Genomic DNA, 24419 nt, shown 5'->3' with positions numbered 1-24419 from the left:
TCTCCCTGATCTTGCCGGTCGTATCTCCGAGGACGACCGGTAGCTGCAGCAAGATCAGGGCTTCTCCCTGATCTTGCCGGTCGTATCTCCGAGGACGACCGGCAGCTGCAGCAAGATCAAGGCTTCTCCCTGATCTTGCCGGTCGTATCTCTGAGGACATCCGGCAGCTGCGGCAAGATCAGGGCTTCTCCCTGATCTTGCCGGTCGTATCTCCGAGGACGACCGGCAGCTGCAGCAAGATCAAGGCTTCTCCCTGATCTTGCCGGTCGTATCTCCGAGGACATCCGGCAGCTGCAGCAAGATCAAGGCTTCTCCCTGATCTTGCCGGTCGTATCTCCGAGGACATAACACGTTGCCTAGAATCTCGATTAGGCTTGCAAGAAAAAGACCAGGTTAACCTTGTGTTATAAAGCAAGGGTTGAACTCCACCCCGCCAAGGGGTATTTATTTATCTATTTGTTTAAGCCCACCACCACCACCACCTCTTACACCGAGTTGTAAAAGAAGCCGTGAGTGATGCTTTGGGCATAAAGCTAAACTGGGCGGCTCCTGGGAGAGTCACACTCAGCTTTAGGAAGAAGGCAAAGGCAGAAACCAGTGCGAACTGGGAAGATTGTCTCCGGGAATCAACACTGAAGCCCCTTAAACCCAGATTGCATTCCTGGGGAGGCTGTATAGCGTCCATCTGACATGAAAGTGTTTTTTTTTTTAGGAAGTTCTGAAGGCTCAACTCAGTATTTATTTATTTTGAAATATTTTTTTATTAGTTTTATTACAGAAAAAGCACCCCAAAAAAAAAGAACCATCTTTCATTACATCTTGTAGAAAGCGTACCCATTGGTCACAAGTACATTTCGTGCGTTCCGTCCACAATCACATATATATTCCATTCGGTTCGAGTTGTATATGTTAAAAATTTATATATTTTAGCTGATGAAAGAAATGTTTCAAAACGAAAGCAAACACTCAGCGCAGCCTGCTGGGCTCCTTATAGGGAGGTTTGCCCCGCAACCGCGATGCGATGCGATGCCGGAAGTTTGTTTCGCAACCAAAGCGCCTACTTCCCCCTCTTAGCCGCTGCCAGGGTTTGCGCATGCGGGTTTTGAGGATCTGCCGGACGCTGCTTAGGTAAGAACCGGGGCTCCGCGGAGAAGGGAAGGGAGCGGGGGGAACCCGGTCGATCCCGCTCTCGCCTGCGGTCGATGGAGACCTTCTGAATCCTGGATCTCTTTTCCTCTCCGCGATGGATCCCGACATCCTTCCAGCGCCTGCTTTCTGTCTCTAGGCGCTCCGGGCCAGGAAGGAGGAGGGTCCCCGAGCTGGGTTTGGCTCGTATAGACCAACCTTGGCAACTTTAAGACCTGTGGACTTCAACTCCCAGAGTTCCTCAGCCAGCTTTGCTGTGTGCTCTGGTGCTTTGCTGGCTGAGGAACTCTGGGAGTTGAAGTCCACAGGTCTTAAAGTTCCCAAGGTTGGAGACCATTGGTATTAGACCTATTTTAAGTTATCTGCTTCTTAAGGGAAATGCTCCCTAAAGAGCGAAGGAGAAGGAGAGGAGGGTGGAAGGGAGAGAAAGAGAAGGAGAGAAGGCAGGAAGGGGAAGAGAGAGGGTAGGAGTAGGGGAGATGTGGTTAACAGATCTGCCTAAGATGCAATACAGCACAGGTTCGAATCCCAGTAAGGGTATGGCTAGCTGATGAGAGCTAAATAGCTTGAAATAGATCTATACTAGTCTCCCTTTATTTATTCATCAGCACAAATGCAACACAAATGTAACAAAGGCAACAGTAAAAATATTGGCTTTCTGCCTGGATGGTCTCTTGTGATGAGCCGATAGACAGAGATAGGAAGTAGTAAGCTTCCTCCCATATTTGGGCATACCAGAGGTTGTGACACTAAATACATACATATATATGTATGTATGTATATATATAACGGTCAAAGACCAGCGATACCCATTAGTTTCTACGCTATATTAAAAAAAATACTAACCATTAAAATATAATTTAAAAGTATTGACATTAAAAGTGGATAATAACTCTTGTTAGGTATAATCATAGAACTCTGGGAGTTGAAGTCCATAGGTCTTAAAGTTGCCAAGGTTGGAGACCACTGGTATTAGACCTATTTTTAAGTTATTTGCTTCTTAACGAAAATGCTCCCTAAAGAGAGAAAGAGAAGGAGAGGAGGGTGGAAGGGAGAGAAAGAGAAGGAGAGAAGGCAGGAAGGGGAAGAGAGAGGGTAGGAGTAGGGGAGATGTGGTTAACAGATCTGCCTAAGATGTAATACAGCCCAGGTTCGAATCCCAGTAAGGGTATGGCTAGCTGATGAGAGCTAAATAGCTTGAAATAGATCTATACTAGTCTCCCTTTATTTATTCATCAGCACAAATGCAACACAAATGTAACAAAGGCAACAGTAAAAATATTGGGTTTCTGTCTGGAGCATCTCTTGTGACAAGCCCATAAGCTTCCTCCCATATTTGGACATACCAGAGGTTGTGACACTAAATACATATATATATAAAGAAAATGCTCCCTAAAGTAAGTAAAATCTTCATTACGGTCAAAGACCAGCAATACCCATTAGTTTTTACACTATATTAAAAAATACTAATATTAAAATATAATTAAAAAGTATCGACATTAAAAGTGGATAATAACTCTTGTTAGGTAAGTAAGTAAGTAACTAAAATCTTTATTACAGTCAAAGACCAGCAATACCCATTAGTTTCTACGCTATATTAAAAAAACTACTAATACTAACCATTAAAATATAATTTAAAAGTATTGACATTAAAAGTGGATAATAACTCTTGTTGGGTATAATCGTAGAACTCTGGGAGTTGAAGTCCACAAGTCTTAAAGTTGCCAAGGTTGGAGACCACTGGTATTAGACCTATTTTAAGTTATTTGCTTCTTAACGGAAATGCTCCTTAAAGAGAGAAAGAGAAGGAGAGGAGGGTGGAAGGGAGAGAAAGAGAAGGAAAGAGGGCAGGAAGGGGAAGAGAGAGGGTAGGAGTAGGGGAGAGGTAAGGGAAGAAAGAAGGGGAAGGAGAGGAGGAAGGAAGGAAGGAGAGAAGGAAGGGAGGGAGAAAAGAAAAAGGGAAAATAAGGTGGTGTTACAACAGGCGCTAAGGATGGTAAACAAAGCAACCCAAACTGTATATTATAACCTTTTAAATGGAATAACAAAAGTATAAGAATGGCAAAGAAAAAGAATAACTATGTGAATGTATACCTATAATTGTATGTAAGAGAATAAATGAGAGTAAGAATATAAAACACAATATAGGTAGACAATATTTTGTTATAAATAGCTAAGTATAAATAAATATAGAATTGTACATAAAAATGGATAACGAATAAGGAGACCATGAATGCAAGATAGAAAGGTATAGAAGGGAAAACATTAACTGCAAAGAAACTGATACGGAACTGCTATATGATATACGATGGAACTTCTTGTTCCTATGTTGTTTTAAGTCATGTGTTTGTTTTTGTTGATGTGTTTATGTGTTTAAAATAAAAAAAATTATATATGTATATGTATATATATACATATATATCTATTAGATTTCTTTTACAACCCCCGGTATGCCCAAATATGGGAGGAAGGTCACACTTCCACTCTCTGTCCTTCGGCTCGTCACAAGAGACCATCCAGGCAGAAACCCAATATTTTTACTGTTGCCTTTTTGTTACATTTTGTTGTATTGGTGCTGATAAATAAATAAAGGGAGACTAGTATAGATCTATTTCAAGCTATTTAGCTCTCATCAGCTAGCCATACCCTTACTGGGATTTGAACCTGGGCTATATTGCATACTAGGCAAACTTCTTAGCCATTAGGCCACAGGCTCTTATCCGTTATCAGCGAAGCCAGGGTGAAAGGTATCTATTAGATTTCTCGCCTAATATGTGTATATGCATATATATACATATATATACATATATACATATATACATATATACATATACATATACATATATATACATACACACACACACACACACATATACATATACACATGCACATACACATATATATAAATGCTCCCTAAAGTAAGTAAAATCTTCATTACGGTCAAAGACCAGCGATACCCATTAGTTTCTACACTATATAAAAAAAATACTAACCATTAAAATATAATTAAAAAGTATTGACATTAAAAGTGGATAATAACATAATGGTCCAAAGATTGTTAGAGGTGTGTCCAGATAATTGGTACAAGATGACAACTATACTTCTGTAGCCAATTTTTTTCTTATGGACATTGCAGCCGCACAGAACTTTGCCACTGCAAACGTGGTAACCGGGTTAGTGTCCTGGAGGAGGAAGCCTAGATAAAAATGGCCTCCCCTCCCTGGCAATCTCTCTAATAAGGGGAGAATATGTGCAGACCCACAAGCTTTGTATAGCTCGCAGTGTTTTCTTTTCCCTAAAAGGAAAAATGGAAATCTTACCTTTCGGTGCAAGAAGCTTCCTACACACCATCACCGTCCATCTGCGGTGTGTAACCTTAGAGGAAAAGAGAAAAGAAAAACCAGAAGCTCTCTGCTGCTTTGCTGCTTTTTCAGAATTTTTTTCTGATCGCACCCAGCCTCTATTTAAAGGCAATTTAGAGGCAATCCCAGCTAAAGCCTCCCTCTGCTTTTCTCTGCTCACTTGGCATTTGAGACTTTTTCTGCTACTGCAGCTAACTTGTTCTCCCAGGCTTTTCATAAAACTGACTGTTGCCTCTTTCTTCTATAGAATCCGCCGTTGAAAAAGAAACTCTGGTTGAATAACCAGTCCCAACATCAGAAATGACTTCTTTGGTAAGTTCTTATTATCAAGAGCCAGATATGGCTAGAAAAAGAAAGGGAGGGAAGAAGGAAGGAGAGAGGAGAGGAGGAAGGAAGTAGAGAAAGGAGGGAAGAGGGAAGGGAAAGGAGAGGAGGATGGGAGAGAAAGAGAAGGAGAGATAGTAGGAAAGGAAGAGGAAGAGTGGAGGAGAGGTAAGAAGAAAGAGATTAGGAAAGGTGGGTGGAAGGGAGAAAGAGAAGGAGAGGAGGGAGGAAGGGAGAAAAAGAGAAGGAGAGAGGGTAGGAAGGGGAAGAGAGAGAGTAAGAGTAGGGGAGAGGTAAGGGAAGAAAAAAGGGGAAGGAAGGAAGGAAGTAGAGGAGGAAGGGAGAGAGAAAAGAAAAAGGGAAAATAAGGTGGTGTTACAACAGGCGCTAAGGATGGTAAACAAAGCAACTCAAACTGTATATTATAACCTTTTAAATGGAATAACAAAAGTAGAAGAATGGCAAAGAAAAAGAATAACTATGTGAATGTATACCTATAATTGTATGTCAGAGAATAAATGATAGTAAGAATGTAAAGCACAATATAGGTAGACAATATTTGGTTATAAATAGATTAAGTATAAATAAATATAGAATAGTACATAAAAATGGGTAACGAATAAGGAGACCATGAATGCAAGATAGAAATGTATAGAAGGGAAAACACTAACTGCAAAGAAACCGATTCGGAACTGCTGTATGATATACGATGGAACTTCTTGTTCCTATGTTGTTTTAAGTCATGTGTTTGTTTTGGTTGATGTATTTATGTGTGTAAAATAAAAACTTTTTAAAAAAGAGTCAGATATGGCTAAACTATATTTGAGGCTAGGACTATCTTGATTCCTTCTTACCTTATTTTTGAGTAAGCCTTGGATGGGAAGGAGGTTGGAATCCTTGAATGGATTCCTGAATACTGTAAAGCCACGAAGGCTATTTCATAATTAGAATTTCGCTCTCCGAAATCCCACTCGGAACTTCATCTGGTTTAGCCTTCCCAACCAGGTGTTTTACTGCAGTGCCATGATCCGCAGCCCTTGGCCATTTCATTGAAAAAGTATGGGGGGAACATTGCTCAAAGTATCTGGAGGATACTAGGTCAGGGAAACTGAACAAATCTTTTGCTCGCCTCTCTGATGTGTCCTGGCCAGGTAACTCAAGGTAAGAAGTAGCTGTATTTGTTATTTGTTGTTTTGATTTCTTGATTTGATGCCAGCCTTTTACATTGTTGATGTGGGGAAAATGGAAAGATGTGTTGGATATGTTCACCACTTTGAGTTATTTGTAAAAATAATAAAGGGATACAAATAAATAAATGATATTTCATGGTGAATCCATATCTGTTTGTCTATGGGCCACCGACCTTCCTCGGCACAAATCTGTTTCTCTTTCCATGCATTTCTGAGATTGTTAAAAACAGCCATCAGGTCAATCTTAGTCTTTGATAAGTGGGTGGGCTTCAGGGGTGGGTTTCAACTGGTTCGCGGTGGTCCCCGCGATCCAGTTGGTCGCCGAACCCGGAAGTAAGTAACTTCCGGGAATGGCGAAGGCCCGCCCGCGCCCGCTCCTTACCCGGTTTTGCCGAATTCTGCGCTTCCACGCATGCGCAGGACGCATACAGCGCCTGCGCGATCCTCCAGGAGCAGCTGGAGCATCGCACAGACGCTAGTACGCATGCGCTGCGCGCATGCGCGAGGACGCCACCGGCCTCGTTCCAACCGAACCGGTTGGAACGGGGCGAGAAACCCACCCCTGGTGGACTTGTTGTTGGGATGGGAATATATTGTCTTAATCCTTGGACATTTTATATTATTTTTGAATTGTGTGACCTTCCATACTGCTGTTTACTTTCTATAGGACGGAATATATTGGGTAAATAACCACATATTTTGTATTCACAATGCTAAACTCTGTGCCTTTAATACCCAGGTATCAGTCCTACGGACATTCATTGACGTAACTTGGCCTCTTTTCTCTACTCCCTCTTGTATTTATGTAGTTTCTTTTCTTTCTCTTTCCAGGGAACCAGTAACCAGGGAGTAACTGAATATGTTGTCCGAGTTCCCAAGTCAGTACACATTTTTATCTCTCAGCATTTCATTTCATTTCTATTCTTTTAACTTTTTAAATATAATTTTAATGTTTTGTAATAATCCAGTCAGGTGTAACTTAACATTAAACAAGACTGTAAGTAATAGAAAGGTTGCTTGGTACTTTCGCCATTTCAAGTATAAATGTGTTGTCCACACTGGCCAATTAATTAAGCAACCTTGAACAAAATGCTACTTACAGCTCTGGTTTTGAAATGATGAGGGGTTGGGGCAGTGGTGGGTTTCAAAAATTGTTGGAACCTACTCTGTGGGTGTGGCCTCCTTTGTGGGAGTGGCTTGCCGCCCATGTGACCGGATGGGAGTGGCTTGCCGCCCATGTGACCGGATATGAAATTATGGCTTATCGCCATATTATGGCCACGGCTTATCTGTGCCGGTTTGCTGCCAAGGACCTGTCTGTCTGTTAATAAATTCCGTAAAGTATCTTTGGCTCGGCGTGCTTTGGTGTGGGACGAGTGGGTTCAGAATATATAACTATCAAAACTAACCATAGCCCTTAGTAGTCTCATTGTTTATTGATTTAAATCTTGGCTCATTACTCAACCCCTACAACCTGTTGGAGGAAACATATCAATTCTATGCTCTGTATTTAAACTGAAAGAGTTTCTTCCTTGCAAAAGGTCAGGGAAAATTACGTAGCATTTCCTTCTACGGTTTCTGTCCCCGTAACAATTTTGTTAGATGGGCTGAGCTAAAAAGATGATTATTGGCCCAATGTCATCATCACGGGAATTCATGTGGCTGAATGAAGGAGTTGCCACCAATCTTAAATCTAACCTTCATTTCCCTTTTCTGTTTCCAAAGAACCACCTCTAAGAAATATAATATTATGGCCTTCAATGCTGCCGACAAGGTCAACTTCGCCACCTGGCACCAGGTAGGAACCTGTATTCAGTGCATAAAGTTTTTACAGTAAGAAATGACATCTTGTATGCTATAAATCCAGCATTAAGGTTTTGGCCACAATGACCTGTCTTTAGTATCTCCTGCATGCTTCTACATCATTATGGCTTGCAGCCTCAGAAACTTTGCTGGTTGAAAAGATCAGACGCTACTATAGAAGACACTCTTTCAATAGTGGCTCTCTCTTCCTGTGATCATTTTAATAGAATAGAATAGAATAGAATTTTATTATTTGTATGCCGCCCTTCTCCGGGAGGACTCAGGGCGGCGAACAATTCAAGGGGGAAAAATAGGGGAACATAAAAAACAAAATACAAATAATAAAAGTAAACAACAGTCGCACAACCATACATGTCGAGAGGGAAGGGAACTCATCACCCCCAGGCCTGCCGGCAAAGCCAGGTTTTGACGGCTTTTCGGAAGGCCTGAAGAGAGGTGAGGGTCCGAATCCCTGCGGGGAGTTCATTCCAGAGGGCCGGAGCTGCCACAGAGAAGGCCCTCCCCCGGGTAATAGCCAGGTGGCATTGGCTGGTAGATGGCACCCAGAGGAGGCCAACCCTGTGTGATCTAATGGGTCTGTGGGAGGTAATTGGCAGCAGGCGGTCTCTCAAGTACCCAGATCCAATACCATGAAGGGCTTTATAAGTAACGACTAGCACTTTGAAGTGTATCCGGAGACTGATCGGTAACCAGTGCAGCTCGCGGAGGATAGGTGTAACGTGGGTGTACCGAGGTGCACCCACAATCGCTCGCACGGTATGAAGTGCAGGCTTCATATCAGTGGTGAGTTCCATATCTGGTTGCAACTGGTACGCTGCAACGGAGCCGGGTGCCCAGGCACTGTACGCTCTGGGCGCGTGAGCAAATGCCCCGATTGGCTCAAATAGCAGTAAGGGGAGCAGGCAGGCGGGTGGGCCCTCCGGAGCACCGTACCGGAACAGTACCTAGTGTTCCCAGTAGGCACTGGTATGCCCGTACTGGGGCGTATCCCACCACTGCTTCATATATTTTAATAATTACAAATAATACAGGTGAAACTCGAAAAATTAGAATATCGTGCAAAAGTTCATTTATTTCAGTAATGCAACTTAAAAGATGAAACTAATATATGAGATAAGACTCATTACACGCAAAGCAAGATAGTTCAAGCCGTGATTTGTCATAATTGTGGTGATTGTGGCTTACAGCTCATGAAAACCCCAAATCAACAATCTCAGAAAATTAGAATATTACATACAATCAATGAAACAAGGATTGTACATAGAACAATATCGGACCTCTGAAAAGTATAAGCATGCATAGGTACTCAGTCCTTGGTTTGGGCCCCTTTTGCAGCAATTACTGCCTCAATGCAGCATGGCATGGAAGCTATCAGCCTGTGGCACTGCTGAGGTGTTATGGAAGACCAGGATGCTTCAATGGCGGCTTTCAGCTCTTCTGCATTGTTCGGTCTCATGTCTCTCATCTTTCTCTTGGCAATGCCCCATAGATTCTCTATGGGGTTCAGGTCAGGCGAGTTTGCTGGCCAATCAAGCACAGTAATCCCACGGTCATTGAACCAGGTTTTGGTGCTTTTGGCAGTGTGGGCAGGTGCCAAGTCCTGCTGGAAAATGAAGTCAGCATCCCCATAAAGCTCATCTGCGGAAGGAAGCATGAAGTGCTCCAAAATCTCCTGGTAGACGGCTGTGTTGACCCTGGACTTAATGAAGCACAGTGGACCAACACCAGCAGATGACATGGCTCCCCAAATCAACACAGACTGTGGAAACTTCACACTGGACTTCCAGCATCTTGCAGTGTGTGCCTCTCCATTCTTCCTCCATACTCTGGGTCCTTGGTTTCCAAACGAGATGCAAAAATTGCTCTCATCAGAAAAGAGGACTTTGGACCACTGAGCAACAGACCAGGTCTGTTTTTCTTTAGCCCAGGTAAGACGTTTCTGACGTTGTTTGTTGTTCAGAAGTGGCTTGACAAGAGGAATACGACATTTGAAGCCCATATCCAGGATCCGTCTGTGTGTGGTGGCTCTTGATGCACTGACTCCAGCCTCAGTCCACTCCTTGTGAAAGTCCCCAACACTTTTGATTGGCCTTTTCCTGACAATCCTCTCCAGGCTGCGGTCATCCCTGCTGCTTGTGCACTTTTTTCTTCCACACTTTTCCCTTTCCACATAATTTTCGATTAACGTGCTTTGATACAGCACTTTGGGAACATCCAAGTTCTTTTGCAATTACCTTTTGAGGCTTTCCCTCCTTATGGAGGGTGTCAATGATGGTTTTCTGCACAACTGTCAGGTCAGCAATCTTTCCCATCATTGTGATTCCTACCGAACCAGACTGAGAGACCATTTAAAAGCTCAGGAACCCTTTGCAAATATTATGGCTTCATTAGCTGATTAGAGTGGGACACTTTGAGCCTAGAATATTGCACCTTTTCACAATATTCTAATTTTCTGAGCTGGTGGATTTGGGGTTTTCATGAGCTGTAAGCCATAATCATCACAATTAGGTTTATTAGATTTAGTTTTATTAGATTTAATTATGACAAATCACGGCTTGAACTATCTTGCTTTGCATGTAATGAGTCTTATCTCATATATTACTTTCACCTTTTAAGTTGCACTACTGAAATAAATGAACTTTTGCACGATATTCTAATTTTTCGAGTTTCACCTGTAGATGCATGACAACCTATTATTTGACCTCGAGAGGCAGTTTGGGGTAATGACGCAGTGGTTAAATGCAGCACTGCAGGCTACTGCTAGATCAGCAGGTCAGCGGTTCAAATCTCACCGGCTCAGGGTTGACTCAGCCTTCCATCCTTCCGAGGTGGGTAAAATGAGGACCCAGACTGTTGTTGGGGGCAATATGCTGACTCTCTGTAAACCGCTTAGAGAGGCCTGAAAGGCCTATGAAGCGGTATATAAGTCTACTGCTATTGCTATTAAGGCAGTGCTTCCCAAACCTAGGCAAATTACCCAAAATTAGGAAAAAGTGCTTTTTCTTTGGATAACGACATGCAATCACAACAGACATTTAAATAAGGACTTTCTGATAAGAGCTAAAAAGAACTTTCTGGTGCAGAGTTTTGGGTAATGGAAGAAGAAATTTGGGAAGCACTGAGTTAGGACATCTTGCTAGAAACCAGAAGAGTGGAGAGTTCTGATCCTGCCTAGGGAACAAATCAAATTGGGTGATCTTGAGCCAGCCACTTCCTCTTAACCATAGGAAGAAGGCCCAGGAAAACCACTTCTGAAAATCTTGCCAAGAAAACGGCGCAGACTAATCCGAGCAGCCCCCCAAAACAAAAAAACTTCCATTTGCATATCTTATTTGGCAAGTTTGGCAAGTCTCCTGTGGAAGAATGACAGAGACTTATGAAAGGCTACAATTAAAAAAGAATCTCGTGCTGCTGCATTATGCATTTATTAAATGTGTGCATTTAGGAATCTTTGCTATAATCAAGATTACAGATTGTGATGGATGTGTGTGAAAAAGGCATTTGGAAGCCACATAAGTCTTAAATTGGGGGAACAGGAGAAAACATGTTAGATTTGTTAGCAAACATCTCATTAGCCCAGGTCCTTGGCCTTCATATCGATGGAGATTCCTGTTGCACATACATGTTCCTTCAGTAGAATGCTTTTCATCATTTTTCAGAATTAACTGATCGCAGCCGAATTCTTTAAAGTACATATATATTTCAGGGAACTAGGATTAGGATTAGGATTTATTTCATTTATATGCAGCCCTTTTCCCCGAAGGGGACTCAGGGCGGCTCACAACTCAGTCAGGGAAAGGAGGTACAAACAGGAGATAAAAAGACAAACAACAATACACAATTTAAAAACACACAACAACCATACCATTCGAGAAGGGGGGCAAAAGCTCTTTAGCCCCAGGCCTGTCGGAACAGCCAGGTTTTAAGGGCTTTGCGGAAGGCCTGGAGGGTGGTGAGGGTCCGAATCTCCACGGGGAGTTCGTTCCAGAGGGCCGGAGCAGCCACCGAGAAGGCTCTCCTCCGGGTAGTCGCCAGTCGGCATTGGCCGGCGGATGGAATTCGGAGGAGGCCTAATCTGTGGGATCTGATCGGTCTATTGGAGGTGATTGGCAGCAGGCGGTCTCTCAAGTACCCAGGTCCAATACCATGAAGGGCTAAAAGTTTTTTGGAATCCATACTTCATGGGAAAATGGTATTAATGTGCTGAGAAATAGTTTTATCCTTCCATTTGAGGAAATGCTACTTTCCTGGTCCCTTTACTTCCTGATCTTCCTCAGGCAAAGATGGAGCGAGATCTCAGTAATAAGAAGATCTATCAGGAGGAAGAGATGCCGGAATCTGGAGCCGGCAGCGAATTCAACCGCAAGCTGCGTGAGGAAGCCAGGCGCAAGAAATACGGCATTGTTCTGAAGGAATTCAAACTTGAGGATCAGCCTTGGATCCTGAAAGTCAATGGGAAGGCTGGACGGAAGTGAGTGGTTGATACTACAAAGATTCTGTTAGACTACCATTAACTATAATTTGTGCTGTTTGTTTCTGGTACATTGCCTTAATAGAGTGTGTAAAATACTCTCCAAACTGCATCTTTTGTATTATTTTCATTAGAAATTGCCAATTCACTCGGTCAAATGCTTTCTCCGCATCCAAGAATATAAGCACCAAATCTAGTGCTGCTGCATTATGCAATTTATTAAATGTGTGCATTTAAGAATCTTCGTTGTAATCAAGATTACAGATTGTGATGGATGTGTGTGAAAAAGGCATTTGGAAGCCACCTTTGCTTTAGAATGTGGGCTATTTTTTTCCCCCTCTACTCCTTGCTGGGAAAAGGGTTAGGACCACTCCAGATTATGAATAGGGAAATTACTCAGAGAAGATGGAAGAATGCATGAAGGAGCCAAGGTGGCGCAGTGGTTAGAGTGCAGTACTGCAGGCCACTTCAGCTGACTGCTATCTGCAGTTCAGCGGTTCAAATCTCACCGGCTCAAGGTTGACTCAGCCTTCCATCCTTCCGAGGTGGGTGAAATGAGGACCCAGACTGTGGGGGCGATATGCTGACTCTGTAAATAGCAGTAGACTTATATACCGCTTCATAGGCCTTTCAGGCCTCTCTAAGCGGTTTACAGAGAGTCAGCATATTGCCCCCAACAATCTGGGTCCTCATTTTACCCACCTCAGAAGGATGGAAGGCTGAGTCAACCCTGAGCCGGTGAGATTTGAACCGCTGACCTGCTGATCTAGCAGTAGCCTGCAGTGCTGCTTTTTAACCACTGCGCCACCTTGGCTGAAAGCCCTATGAAGCGGTATAGAAGTCTAACTGCTATTGCTATTGCTAAGTTGTTTGTGCAAAACAATTGTCTGCCCCTCTTCCTGGCCTTCTCATACAGTTTCAGCTTTAGATCCTGAAGTTACCGCGTGTGGATTTTTTTCCCCCCCCACTCAGGTTCAAAGGTGTGAAAAAGGGCGGTGTGACTGAAAACACATCCTACTACATCTTTACTCAGTGTCCAGATGGTGCTTTTGAAGCCTTCCCAGTCAACAATTGGTATAATTTTACACCTGTAGCCAAGCATCGCACCTTGACTGCAGAGGAAGCGGAGGAGGAATGGGAAAGGTGAGAGAGTTGAAAGGTAATATTCCTGCCTAGTTTCTTCCATCAGGAACTAATTCCACAAGGCTAGTACTGCCTTCCTCAACCCGATCCCCACCTGTAAAATAGACCTTCCTGTTTCTAGCAAGGAATTGCAATGAGAAACCTTACTTCAAGGACTGTGATTGTGGCAGGTAAATTTAAATCAGAGCTTTTGCTTTTAGCTGCAATGCAAACACCAGCTCTTTCTAATTCTTCTTTTTGATTTGTAGTCATATTTTTAACTATCATCTTCGTTTTCCCTAGATTTATTTTAAACCCAGATACTTGACCATATTGATTAATTATGTTCATTAAGCCTATAGCTGATTTCCCCGGTTGGGTTAAAGTCATCCGCAAATGCTCGTATTCTGTATTCATAATGCCTAATCTTAATTCCCTGTACATCATCTGAATCACGTATTCTCTTCAGCAATAATTCCAAAGTTAAAATAAACAATAATGGAGACAGGGGACACCCCTGTCTTGTTCCTTTTTCGATTTTAAAAGATTCTGTTAAGGGAAGGAAGGAGGGAGGGAAGCAAGGAGAGAAGGAGAGAAGAAAGGAGGGAAGAAAGGAGCGAAGGAGGGAAGGAAGGAGAGAAGGAAGGGGGGAAGGAAGGAGGGAACGAAGGAGAGAAGAAAGGAGGGAAGGAAGGAGGGAAGTAAGGAGAGAAGAAAGGAGGGAAAGAAGGAGGGAAGGAAGGAGAGAAGAAAGGAGGGAGGGAAGGGGGAAGGAGGGAGGGAAGGAAGGAGGGAAGGAAGGAGAGAAGGAAGGGGGGAAGGAAGGAGGGAAGGAAGAAGAAGTAGGATTGTTGTAAAATAAGATGGGTTTATGGGATGGTAAGAAAGCAATTTCAATTATATTGTCAACTGTAGGGGAGAAAAATTGTTACAAATGCATATTATTAATAACAGTTATGAGATCATATAATTGTGAATGTATATATGAGAAATAAAAAATTTAATATTTTTTTAAAAAAAGATTCTGTTAGACTACCATTAACTATAATTTGCGCTGTTTGTTTCTGGTACATTGCCTTAATAGATTGTGTAAACTACTCTCCAAACTGCATCTTTTGTATTATTTTCATTAGAAATTGCCAATTCACTCGGTCAAATGCTTTCTCCGCATCCAAGAATATAAGCACTGCGGGGACTTGGTTATTCTTCCCCAAATGCTCCACTATATTAACTATTTGTCTTACGTTACTTTTCATTTGTCTCCCATGTATAAAACCAGATTGATCATTGGGAATCATTTGTTGCATAACTGACATCAACCTAGTATTTTAGCAAAAAAATTATAATCTGTATTAAGTAGTGATATAGGCCTATAGTTTTTTGGCTGAAGCTCTTCGCAATGCAGATTCTTTTAGAGAATCACCCTTACTGGCCTGGAATGCTGGGAGTTGCATTTTCAGAATATCTGGAGAGCAGCACGTAGAGAAAGGCTACTTGTAAACAAATCGGTAATATACTCAAAACACCAAGGATAGATAGGACACTTTTGTATAGATTTTATGGTTCATACAGTATTTGTAAACCAATCAGAGTCACTTAAATGGTAAGATGGGAAATGTATACACTTGATTAACAAATTTTTAACACAATAAACGCTACTAAAGATCCTTCTTCTATGGCGTGGAGTAAAATCAAGGTGTTTGAGGATGCCAGTTTCATCCTTCATCTTCTACAAGTTTATTATTCTTATTATTCTTATTATTGTAATGCGCTCTACATGGGGCTGCCCTTGAAGAGTGTTCGAAGACTCCAATTAGTCCAGAATGCAGCCGTGCGAGCGATTGTGGGTGCACCAAGGTACACCCACGTTACACCTATCCCCCGCGAGCTGCACTGGCTTCCTATTAGTCTCTGAATCCGCTTCAAGGTGCTGGTCGCTACCTGTAAAGCCCTACATGGCATCGGACCTGGGTACCTGAGAGACCGCCTCCTGCCGATTACCTCCCAAAGACCCATTAGATCCCACAGGTTGGGTCTCCTCCAGATTCCATCTGCCAGACAATGTCGGTTAGCGACTCCCCGGGGGAGGGCCTTCTCTGTTGCAGCTCCGGCCCTCTGGAACGAGCTCCCCATGGAGATCCGGACCCTTACTACCCTCCCGGCCTTCCGCAAAGCCACCAAGTCCTGGCTGTTCCAGCAGGCCGGGGGGTCTGAGAAACATCTACCTCCACAGAAATTGTGAATGTTGGTCTTGTTTTTAATATGTTGTCTTTGTCTCGTTTCCCCCCTTTCCCTTGTCTTTTGTGAGCCGCCCGGAGCCCAAGACAAATAGATAGATAGATAGATAGATAGATAGATAGATAGATAGATAGATAGATAGATAGATAGATAGATAGATAGATAGATAGATAGATAGATAGATAGATATAGATAGATAGATAGATAGATAGATAGATAGATGATAGATAGATAGATAGATAGATAGATAGATAGATAGATAGATAGATAGATAGATAGATAAATAAATAAAAAAGCCAAAACAGAACCAGTTCCCGCACATCTAGGCCGCCGTATCAGTATGGTAGCTGGAAACAAGTTTTTTTTGCAAGAGCTTTTGCAAGTGGTTCTTCTCTCCCGAGTAGATTTTAACAGACCATCTGGTTGACCCTCCTCCTCTGCAGGAGAAACAAAGTCCTAAACCACTTCAGCATCATGCAGCAACGCCGACTGAAAGATCAGGGGGAGGAAGAAGAGGAGGAGAAAGAGAAGAAAGGCAAAAAGAAAGGCAGCGACCTGAAAATCCATGACCTGGAAGATGAACTGGAGATGAGTTCGGATGACAGCGAGTTCAGCGATACTGATGGTGCGGCATGTGGGAGGGGAGGGGGGGGAGAGATTGGGATCGAAAAAAGTAGTTCCTATAATCCAGATGAGTGGATTATTTCCCTGAATTCATAGACAGTGCAGCCAAAATATATTGGGAAGAGGCGTGGCACGACAAAACCGCGGTCCACTAAAGCGCGCCCGATTAAAGCGCATCGCTGACGTCATCAGCAACGCGACAACAGCGACCGCGGAGAAAAAAGGGCGCTTTAAAAAGCGCTTTGAAAGCAAGCCGATTCACGTTAAGGTAAGGGTTAGGGTTAGGTTAAGGGTTAGGGTTAGGGTTAGGTTAAGCGTTAGGGTTAGGTTTAGGGTTAGGGTTAGGTTAAAGGTTAGCGTTAGGTTTAGCGTTAGGTTAAGGGTTAGGTTTAGGGTTAGGTTTCGGGGGGCTAGGTTTAGGGATTAATTTTAGCTTTAGCGCTCACAGCGTGCTTTTTTCGTCGCGCTGTGATGACGTCAGGTACGCGGTTTCGTCGAGCGCGCTTTAGTCGACCGCGGTTTTGTGGTGGAACCGGGAAGAGGCCCATTCTCGATTGCGGTTGAGATCCAGGAGCTGGTGGTCCTGGTTTGCATAAAGATAGGTTTATCTTTTGTGCCATTTTATTTTATAACAATTTTTTTATTGTTTTTATTACGCACACAAAAAAAGAAAAAAAAATCTTTCGTTACACCTTGTAGAAAGCGTGTCCATTGGTTACGGATACATTTCGTGCGTTTCTTCCACAATCATTACCTATACTTCCTTCAAATTAAGTTGTACATTTAAAAATTTACGTATTCTTGCTCTCACTGTATTTAATTACAGTTACTTAAACTTGTTTTTTTTCCTAAGATCATTTATATTTAAAGACACAACCACCTACTGGCATACTTGCAGAATCTCAATGAGCCTACCATAACTTTACATCTTTATAACATATTATAAAAAAGATTCAATGAGTAGGATATCTAACATTCCCTCCCCTTTCCCCCCCCCAACCAGGGGTGGGTTTCAACCGGTTCGCGGCGGTCCCCGCGATCCGGTTGGTCGCTGAACCTGGAAGTAAGTAACTTCCGGGAACAGCGAAGCCCCCCCCCCCCGCGCTCGAGCGCGCCCGCTCCTTACCCGGTTTTGCCGAATTCTGCGCTTCCACGCATGCGCAGGATGCATACAGCGCCTGCGCGATCCTCCAGGAGCAGCTGGAGCATCGCACAGACGCTAGTACGCATGCGTGCGGGGCAAGAAACCCACCCCTGCCCCCAACTCACAAAATAGCGCTTGTGTCCGAATTACTTTTAGTAGTACAACACACCTGTATATATTATTAAATATTATCCATCAACATTTCCTTATTATTATTATTTTTTTCAGGTTCCTGAAGGAGCAGATTTTTTTTTTAATGAAAATTTTAAAAAACAAACTTTTACAAATATTTACTTCCCTCCCCCCACCCTCCCCCCAACCTCCCCCCCCCCGACTTCCCAGAACCAATACAAGGTATAAATCTTTAACAAAAACATTCTAAAATAAACTTAAAAAGAAAAAAAAGTTAATAACATCTTTCACTTGAGCTTTAACTCCTCCTTGCTAGGCTAGCTTTAAACAATTTATATAATTCCTGGTTTCTTTAGTCATAAGCTATCTGGAATTTCTTAGTCCCGTATTTATTTTGAGTATAATCAATCCATCTTTTCCACTCCAGTTTATATCTCTCGTTTGAATGGTCCTTGAGATAAGCTGATATTTTAGCCATCTCTGCTAGGTTTGTTACTTTCAGTGTCCATTCTTGAACAGTAGGCAAATCTTCCTTCTTCCAGTATTGCGCCACCAACAGTCTAGCTGCGGTTATTAAATGCAAAATCAGAACATTTCCTTATTATTATTGTAGTTAACTAAAAATTGTTTACTATTTATCTCACCTCTCCTCAGGCCCAAAGGAGATTATACCTTTATAACCAGCTCTCAACAGAAATTTATTAATAAGATTTATAGGTCTTTTCCCTAACCCCCAAATTGCAATTTTCATCCAGTTTATTTTACTAATTAAGGTTATCATTTCATTGCTATTATCTTGAATAATTAGATGTTAACAAACTAAACAGTTAGAATTTAGAATTTAGAATTTTATTAGAATTTGTAGGCCGCCCTTTTCCCTGAGGGGACTCAGGGCGGCTCACACAAAAACTGGGAAGGGGGAATACAGACATTAGGACAAAACATGTAATAAAATAGCAAGCAACATACATTCATCATTCGGGAGGGGTAACTATCCTATCCCCAGGCCTGACGGGCGAGCCAGTTCTTCAAGGCTATGCGGAAGGCTTGGACGGTGGAGAGGGTACGAATCTCCACGGGGAGCTCGTTCCAAAGGGTCGGGGCTACTGCTGAGAAGGCCCTCCTCCTTGTAGTTGCCAGCCGACACTGGCTGGCCGATGGAATACGGAGGAGGCCTAATCTATGGGATCTTATCGGTCGCAGGGATGTAATTGGCAGAAGGCGGTCTCTCAAGTATCCAGATCCACTGCCATGTAGGGCTTTATGGGTGATTAATAGCACCTTGAAGCGCATCCGGAGATCAACAGGTAGCCAGCGCAGCTCGCGGAGGATAGGTGTTATGCGGGTGAATCGGGGTGCACCCGCAATCACTCGCGCGGCTGCATTCTGCACTAGCTGAAGTCGCCGGATGCTCCTCAAGGGCAGCCCCATGTAGAGCACATTGCAGTATTCCAGCCTAGAGGTCACAAGGGCCCGAGTGACTGTTGTGAGAGCCTCCCGATTCAGGTAGGGTCGCAACTGGCGCACCAGGCGAACCTGGGCGAATGCCCCCCTGGTCACAGCCGTTAAGTGGTGGTCAAATGACAGCTGTGGATCCAGGAGGACTCCCAAGTTGCGAACCCTCTCTGAGGGGTATAAAATTTGACCCCCCAGCCTGAGTGGTGGAATAGTAGCCAAATCTTTGGGAGGGAAACACAACAGCCACTCGGTCTTTTCTGGGTTGAGCACAAGCTTGTTAACCCTCATCCAGTCCATAACGGCCTCAAGGCCCCGGCTCATCACGTCTACCGCTTCATTGAGTTGGCACGGGGCGGACAGATACAATTGAGTATCGTCCGCATATTGATGGTATCTAATCCCGTGCCTGCGGATGATCTCTCCCAGCGGTTTCATGTAGATGTTGAATAGTAGGGGGGATAAGACCGAGCCCTGAGGCACCCCATAATTTAGGGGCCTAGGGGACGATCTCTGCCCCCCCACTAACACCGACTGTGACCTGTCCGAGAGGTAGGAGGAGAACCACCGTAGCACGGTGCCTCCCACTCCCACCTCCCGCAGTCGTCGCAGAAGGATACCATGGTCGATGGTATCGAAAGCCGCTGAGAGGTCAAGGAGGACCAGGATGGAGGAACGTCCTTCATCTCTGGCTCTCCAGAGATCATCCATCAATGCGACCAAAGCGGTTTCTGTACTCTAGAAGTCTCTAAAAAATGTTAACATTTCTGCTTAATAATCACCAAAAGTATCCATTAACATTTCCTTATTGTTATAGTTGGGAAAAAAATGAATTGTTTACTATTTGTATCACATCTCCTCTCTTCTGACCCAGATTAGTTTACCTTCATAACAAGAACTAGATAAAGGTTTGTTAGTAATAATTATAAGTCTTTTATCTCGTGCCATTTTTGACCACCTCTTCTACAATAGCTTGGAATTTGGGTTTGCTGCCGTTTTCCCCTTGGGCAAAGTGGTTTAATAGATTTTGGCTTTGAAGTGGTTTTTTTTCATAAGAAAATAAATCGGTCCTGTGGGCATCCTTCCCTAGGTGAAAAGCCTGCCAAAACCAAGAAAAAAACACCGCTCACCAAGAAAAAGAAAAAGAAGAAAGGATCGGATGACGAAGCCTTTGAAGACAGTGATGATGGAGATTTTGAGGGCCAGGAAGTGGATTACATGTCGGATGGATCGAGGTATGTTCCCCTAAGAGGGCAGATAATTTCTGCCCAATTGCACGGTTACTCTTAGCAGTAGCAATAGAAATAGCAGTTAGACTTATATACCGCTTCATAGGGCTTTCAGCCCTCTCTAAGCGGTTTACAGAGTCAGCATATCGCCCCCAACAACAATCCGGGTCCTCATTTCACCCACCTCGGAAGGATGGAAGGCTGAGTCAACCTTGAGCCGGTGAGATTAGAACCGCTGAACTGCAGATAACAGTCAGCTGAAGTGGCCTGCAGTACTGCACCCTAACCACTGCGCCACCTCAGCTCGAGATAGATAGATAAATAAGAGATATGGATGGATGGATGGATGGATGGATGGATGGATGGATAGATGATAGATAGATAGATAGATAGATAGATAGATAGATAGATAGATAGATAGATAGATAGATAGATAGATAGACAGACAGACAGACAGACAGACAGACGCATAGAGATATAGAGATATATACACACATGATAGATAGATAGATAGATAGATAGATGGATAGATAGATAGATAGATAGATAGATAGATAGATAGATAGATAGATAGATAGCAATAGCAGTTAGACTTATATACCGCTTCATAGGACTTTCAGCCCTCTCTAAGCGGCTTACAAAGTCAGCATATCGCCCCCAACAATCTGGGTCCTCATTTCACCCATCTCGGAAGGATGGAAGGCTGAGTCAACCTTGAGCCGGTGAGATTAGAACCACTGAACTGCAGATAGCAGTCAGCTGAAGTGGCCTGCAGTACTGCACCCTAACCACTGCGCCACCTCAGCTCGAGATAGATAGATAAATAAGAGATATGGATGGATGGATGGATGGATGGATGGATGGATGGATGGATGGATGGATAGATGATAGATAGATAGATAGATAGATAGATAGATAGATAGATAGATAGATAGATAGATAGACAGACAGACAGACAGACAGACAGACAGACAGACGCATAGAGATATAGAGATATAGAGATATATACACACATGATAGATAGATAGATAGATAGATAGATAGATAGATAGATAGATAGATAGATAGATAGATAGATAGATAGATAGCAATAGCAGTTAGACTTATATACCGCTTCATAGGACTTTCAGCCCTCTCTAAGCAGCTTACAAAGTCAGCATATCGCCCCCAACAATCTGGGTCCTCATTTCACCCACCTCGGAAGGATGGGAGGCTGAGTCAACCTTGAGCCGGTGAGATTAGAACCGCTGAACTGCAGATAGCAGTCAGCTGAAGTGGCCTGCAGTACTGCACTCTAACCGCTGCGCCACCTTGGCTCTTCACGTGGCTTAGCTGCTGCTCCTCCAGCATCTGTTTTTGCGGTGTTGGTCTGGAGGATGCCTTATTACCAGGGGTAGCCAACTGTTTTATACCTACCGCCCACTTTTGTATCTCTTGTTAGTAGTAAGATTTTCTAACCGCCCACCGGTTCCACAGTAACGGTGACTTTATGAAAACCTAATGAAAATGTTTTTAAATAATGCTATGATTTTTTTTTTTAAAAAGTCAATTAAATTTTAAAAAAGGAAAGTGCTTCACAATCGGACAAAACCCCTACCGCCCACCATGAAAGCTGGAAAGCCCGGTTCACCGACAAAAGGGTGAACGACAAAACCATGCCCGACTAAACCGCGGTGACAAAACCGCGTGTTCTAAAGCACTCCGACGAATGAGCGCTGAATCGCGGCGACAACAGCGCGGCGACAGAAGCGCGCTGTAAAACTAAACCTAACCCTTAACCTAACCCCTAACCCTAAAGGTAACGCTAAAGGTAATGCTAAACCTAACCCTAAACCTAGCCCTAAAACTAACCCTAAACCTAACCCTTACCTTAAGTTAAATCGGCTTTCTGTCAACGCGCTGTTGTAATGCGCCCTTCTGTCTCCGCGCTGTTGTCGCCGCGCTGTTGTCGGCGCGTTGATGACGTCACAGTTTTAGCGACGTGGTTTAGTCTGGCGCGGTTTTGTCGTTCGCCCTTTTGTCGGGTCACGGGAACGCCCACTAGTGGGCGGTAGGGACCAGGTTGACTACCACTGCCTTATTCGGTATGCTGCTAATTCATGGTGGTTTTTTTTCTGGGAATAGATTGGGTTCCCTACAGCCAATTTATAGGGTGTATTGTCTTGTTTTGCTTAGAGTTGGATTTTCTTCTGTCATTTTACAGCAGCTCAGCAGAGGAAACCGTCGGCAAGCCAAAAGTCGCCAAAGAAGACACCCCGAAAGGTACGTGGCTGAACCAGACCAGCAGCAGTTATACAAATAGCCGAGGTGGCGCAGTGGTTAGGGTGCAGTACTGCAGGCCAGTTCAGCTGACTGTTATCTGCAGTTCAGCGGTTCAAATCTCACCGGCTCAAGGTTGACTCAGCCTTCCATCCTTCCGAGGTGGGTGAAATGAGGACCCAGACTGTGGGGGGTGATATGCTGACTCTGTAAACCGCTTAGAGAGGGCTGGAAGCCCTATGAAGCGGTATATAAGTCTAACTGCTATTGCTATTGCTAAATGAGCAAAATTATTGACATAGTCTCCTATTTCCAAGGCATTATATCTTGGGAATCATTCTGTGGGTGCGATGTTACATCTGACCTGTTAGCCCTTTGGAGTTATTGTGCAGTTTTGCATATATGTGTCTGTCATACACATTAGGTTAGCTGATGAGTCACTTTTATTTTTTTCTGGGAAAGATCTTGAGGATTGAATAAAATCCTGCCTAGGATCCTTTATTTAAAGATCCTTATATCTCTACTTCTATGCCTTAACTTACGTTTCCCTAGAAAATCTCAGGGAAGTAGCAGCATCCCTATTAGATCGTTGTTGACCTGTAAGGCTTATGTTTAGAGCGAATGTTGGCCAGATGTGTGGTTGAGAGCTACTCTATTGCCAAAAGAAGCCACAGGTCAGTGGTGGGATTCAGCCGGTTTGCACCTATTCGGGAGAACCGGTTGGTAACTTTCTAAGCAGTTCGGAGAACCGACTGTTGGAAGAAATCTCCTTTTGTTTTTCCCCATTTTACAGGGCTAATCCTGTAAGGAAGGCAGGAAGGAAACATTCTGGTGTTGTTTCTAGCCTAATCTTTATTGCCCTGCTTACAGAAACTGCCTCTCCGCTTGACCCTCATTACCATTGTAACAACTCAGGCGAAGCGCCCATTGACCTGAGTGACATTGACTTGGCCACACCCACATGATCACATGACCACCGAGCCCCACCTACCCACCTGGTCATTAGGACAGAGAACCGGTTGTTAAATTATTTGAGACCCACCACTGCCACAGATGCTAATGAATTGTTTTGTTTTTATAAATTTTTATTTTAAGCACATAAGCACATCAACAGAAACAAACACATGACTTAAAAACAACATAGGAACAATAAGTTCCATCGTATATCATACAGCAGTTCCGAATCGGTTTCTTTTCTTTTCTCCCACCCTTCCTTCTCTACTTCCTTCCTTCCTCCTCTCCATCCCCTTCTTCCTTCCCTTACTTCTCCCCTACTCCTACCCTCTTTCTTCTCCTTCCTTCCCTCTCTCCTTCTCTTTCTTTCTCTTCCTCCCTCCTTTCCTTCTTTTTCTCTCCCTTCCGCCCACCTCTCCTTACCTCTTTCTTCTTCCCCTACCTCTCCTCCACACTTCTTCTTCCTCTCCTACTATCTCTCCTTCTCTTTCTCTTCCACCCTCCACTCCTTTCCATTCCTTCGTCCCTCCATTCTCTACTCCCTTCCTCCCCTCCTTTTCCTTCCTTCTTCCCTTCCTTTCTTTTTCTATTGTTATAGGTGTCTCTTTCAAATCCCAATTTATGTTTTCTTGGGGATGGTATTTCCACAAAGAAGCGCATTCTTCATCCTGGGCAAAGGAAACCAATGGAGGGGGGGATGCGCTCTTAAGTTTAATGAAAAGAAATGAAAAGCTGAAGCCAAGAAAAGCCTTGATTCCTCCGTGATCCAAGCCATGCTGTTTTCCAGGTATCGACGAAGCGAGTGATAGCAGTGAAGAGAGTGAGGAGGAGAAGGCTGCAGAGGAGAAAGAAGAAGAGGAGGAGGAGAAGAAGGTCCCTACTCCACAGGACAAAAAGAAAAAGAAAGGTGATGAAGCCTGAAGCTGGATGGGGAAGGAGCTCGGG

General features: G+C 43.5%; 1 protein-coding gene across 2 annotated transcripts in view; it reads left to right on the top strand.

The window, feature by feature from the left end:
- The first annotated feature begins 1052 nt into the window (after positions 1-1052).
- Positions 1053-24419, top strand: part of GTF2F1 (general transcription factor IIF subunit 1) — a 32254-nt gene continuing 8887 nt past the window's right edge. Inside the window, exons 1-10 of one of the 2 annotated variants that reach the window (XM_087710991.1) lie at positions 1053-1128; positions 4756-4820; positions 6854-6900; positions 7748-7820; positions 12124-12317; positions 13290-13460; positions 16121-16302; positions 20123-20267; positions 22465-22523; positions 24262-24381. In XM_087710991.1, coding sequence (XP_087567117.1) covers positions 4809-4820; positions 6854-6900; positions 7748-7820; positions 12124-12317; positions 13290-13460; positions 16121-16302; positions 20123-20267; positions 22465-22523; positions 24262-24381 — 1003 coding nt within the window. In that variant the 5' untranslated portion in view covers positions 1053-1128; positions 4756-4808. Of the gene's footprint in view, positions 1129-1164; positions 1286-4755; positions 4821-6853; positions 6901-7747; positions 7821-12123; positions 12318-13289; positions 13461-16120; positions 16303-20122; positions 20268-22464; positions 22524-24261; positions 24382-24419 lie in introns of those variants that run through there. The other variant, XM_087710992.1, reaches the window with a different exon arrangement.

The sequence above is a fragment of the Thamnophis sirtalis genome, unplaced genomic scaffold (assembly GCF_051295495.1).
Source record: "Thamnophis sirtalis isolate CommonGarterSnake01/CBP01778 unplaced genomic scaffold, rThaSir2_p1.2 scaffold_3, whole genome shotgun sequence".
Classification (NCBI taxonomy): domain Eukaryota; kingdom Metazoa; phylum Chordata; class Lepidosauria; order Squamata; family Natricidae; genus Thamnophis; species Thamnophis sirtalis.
The sequence above is the reverse complement of the archived record's forward strand: the minus strand, read 5'-3'. Positions and strand labels throughout refer to the sequence as shown.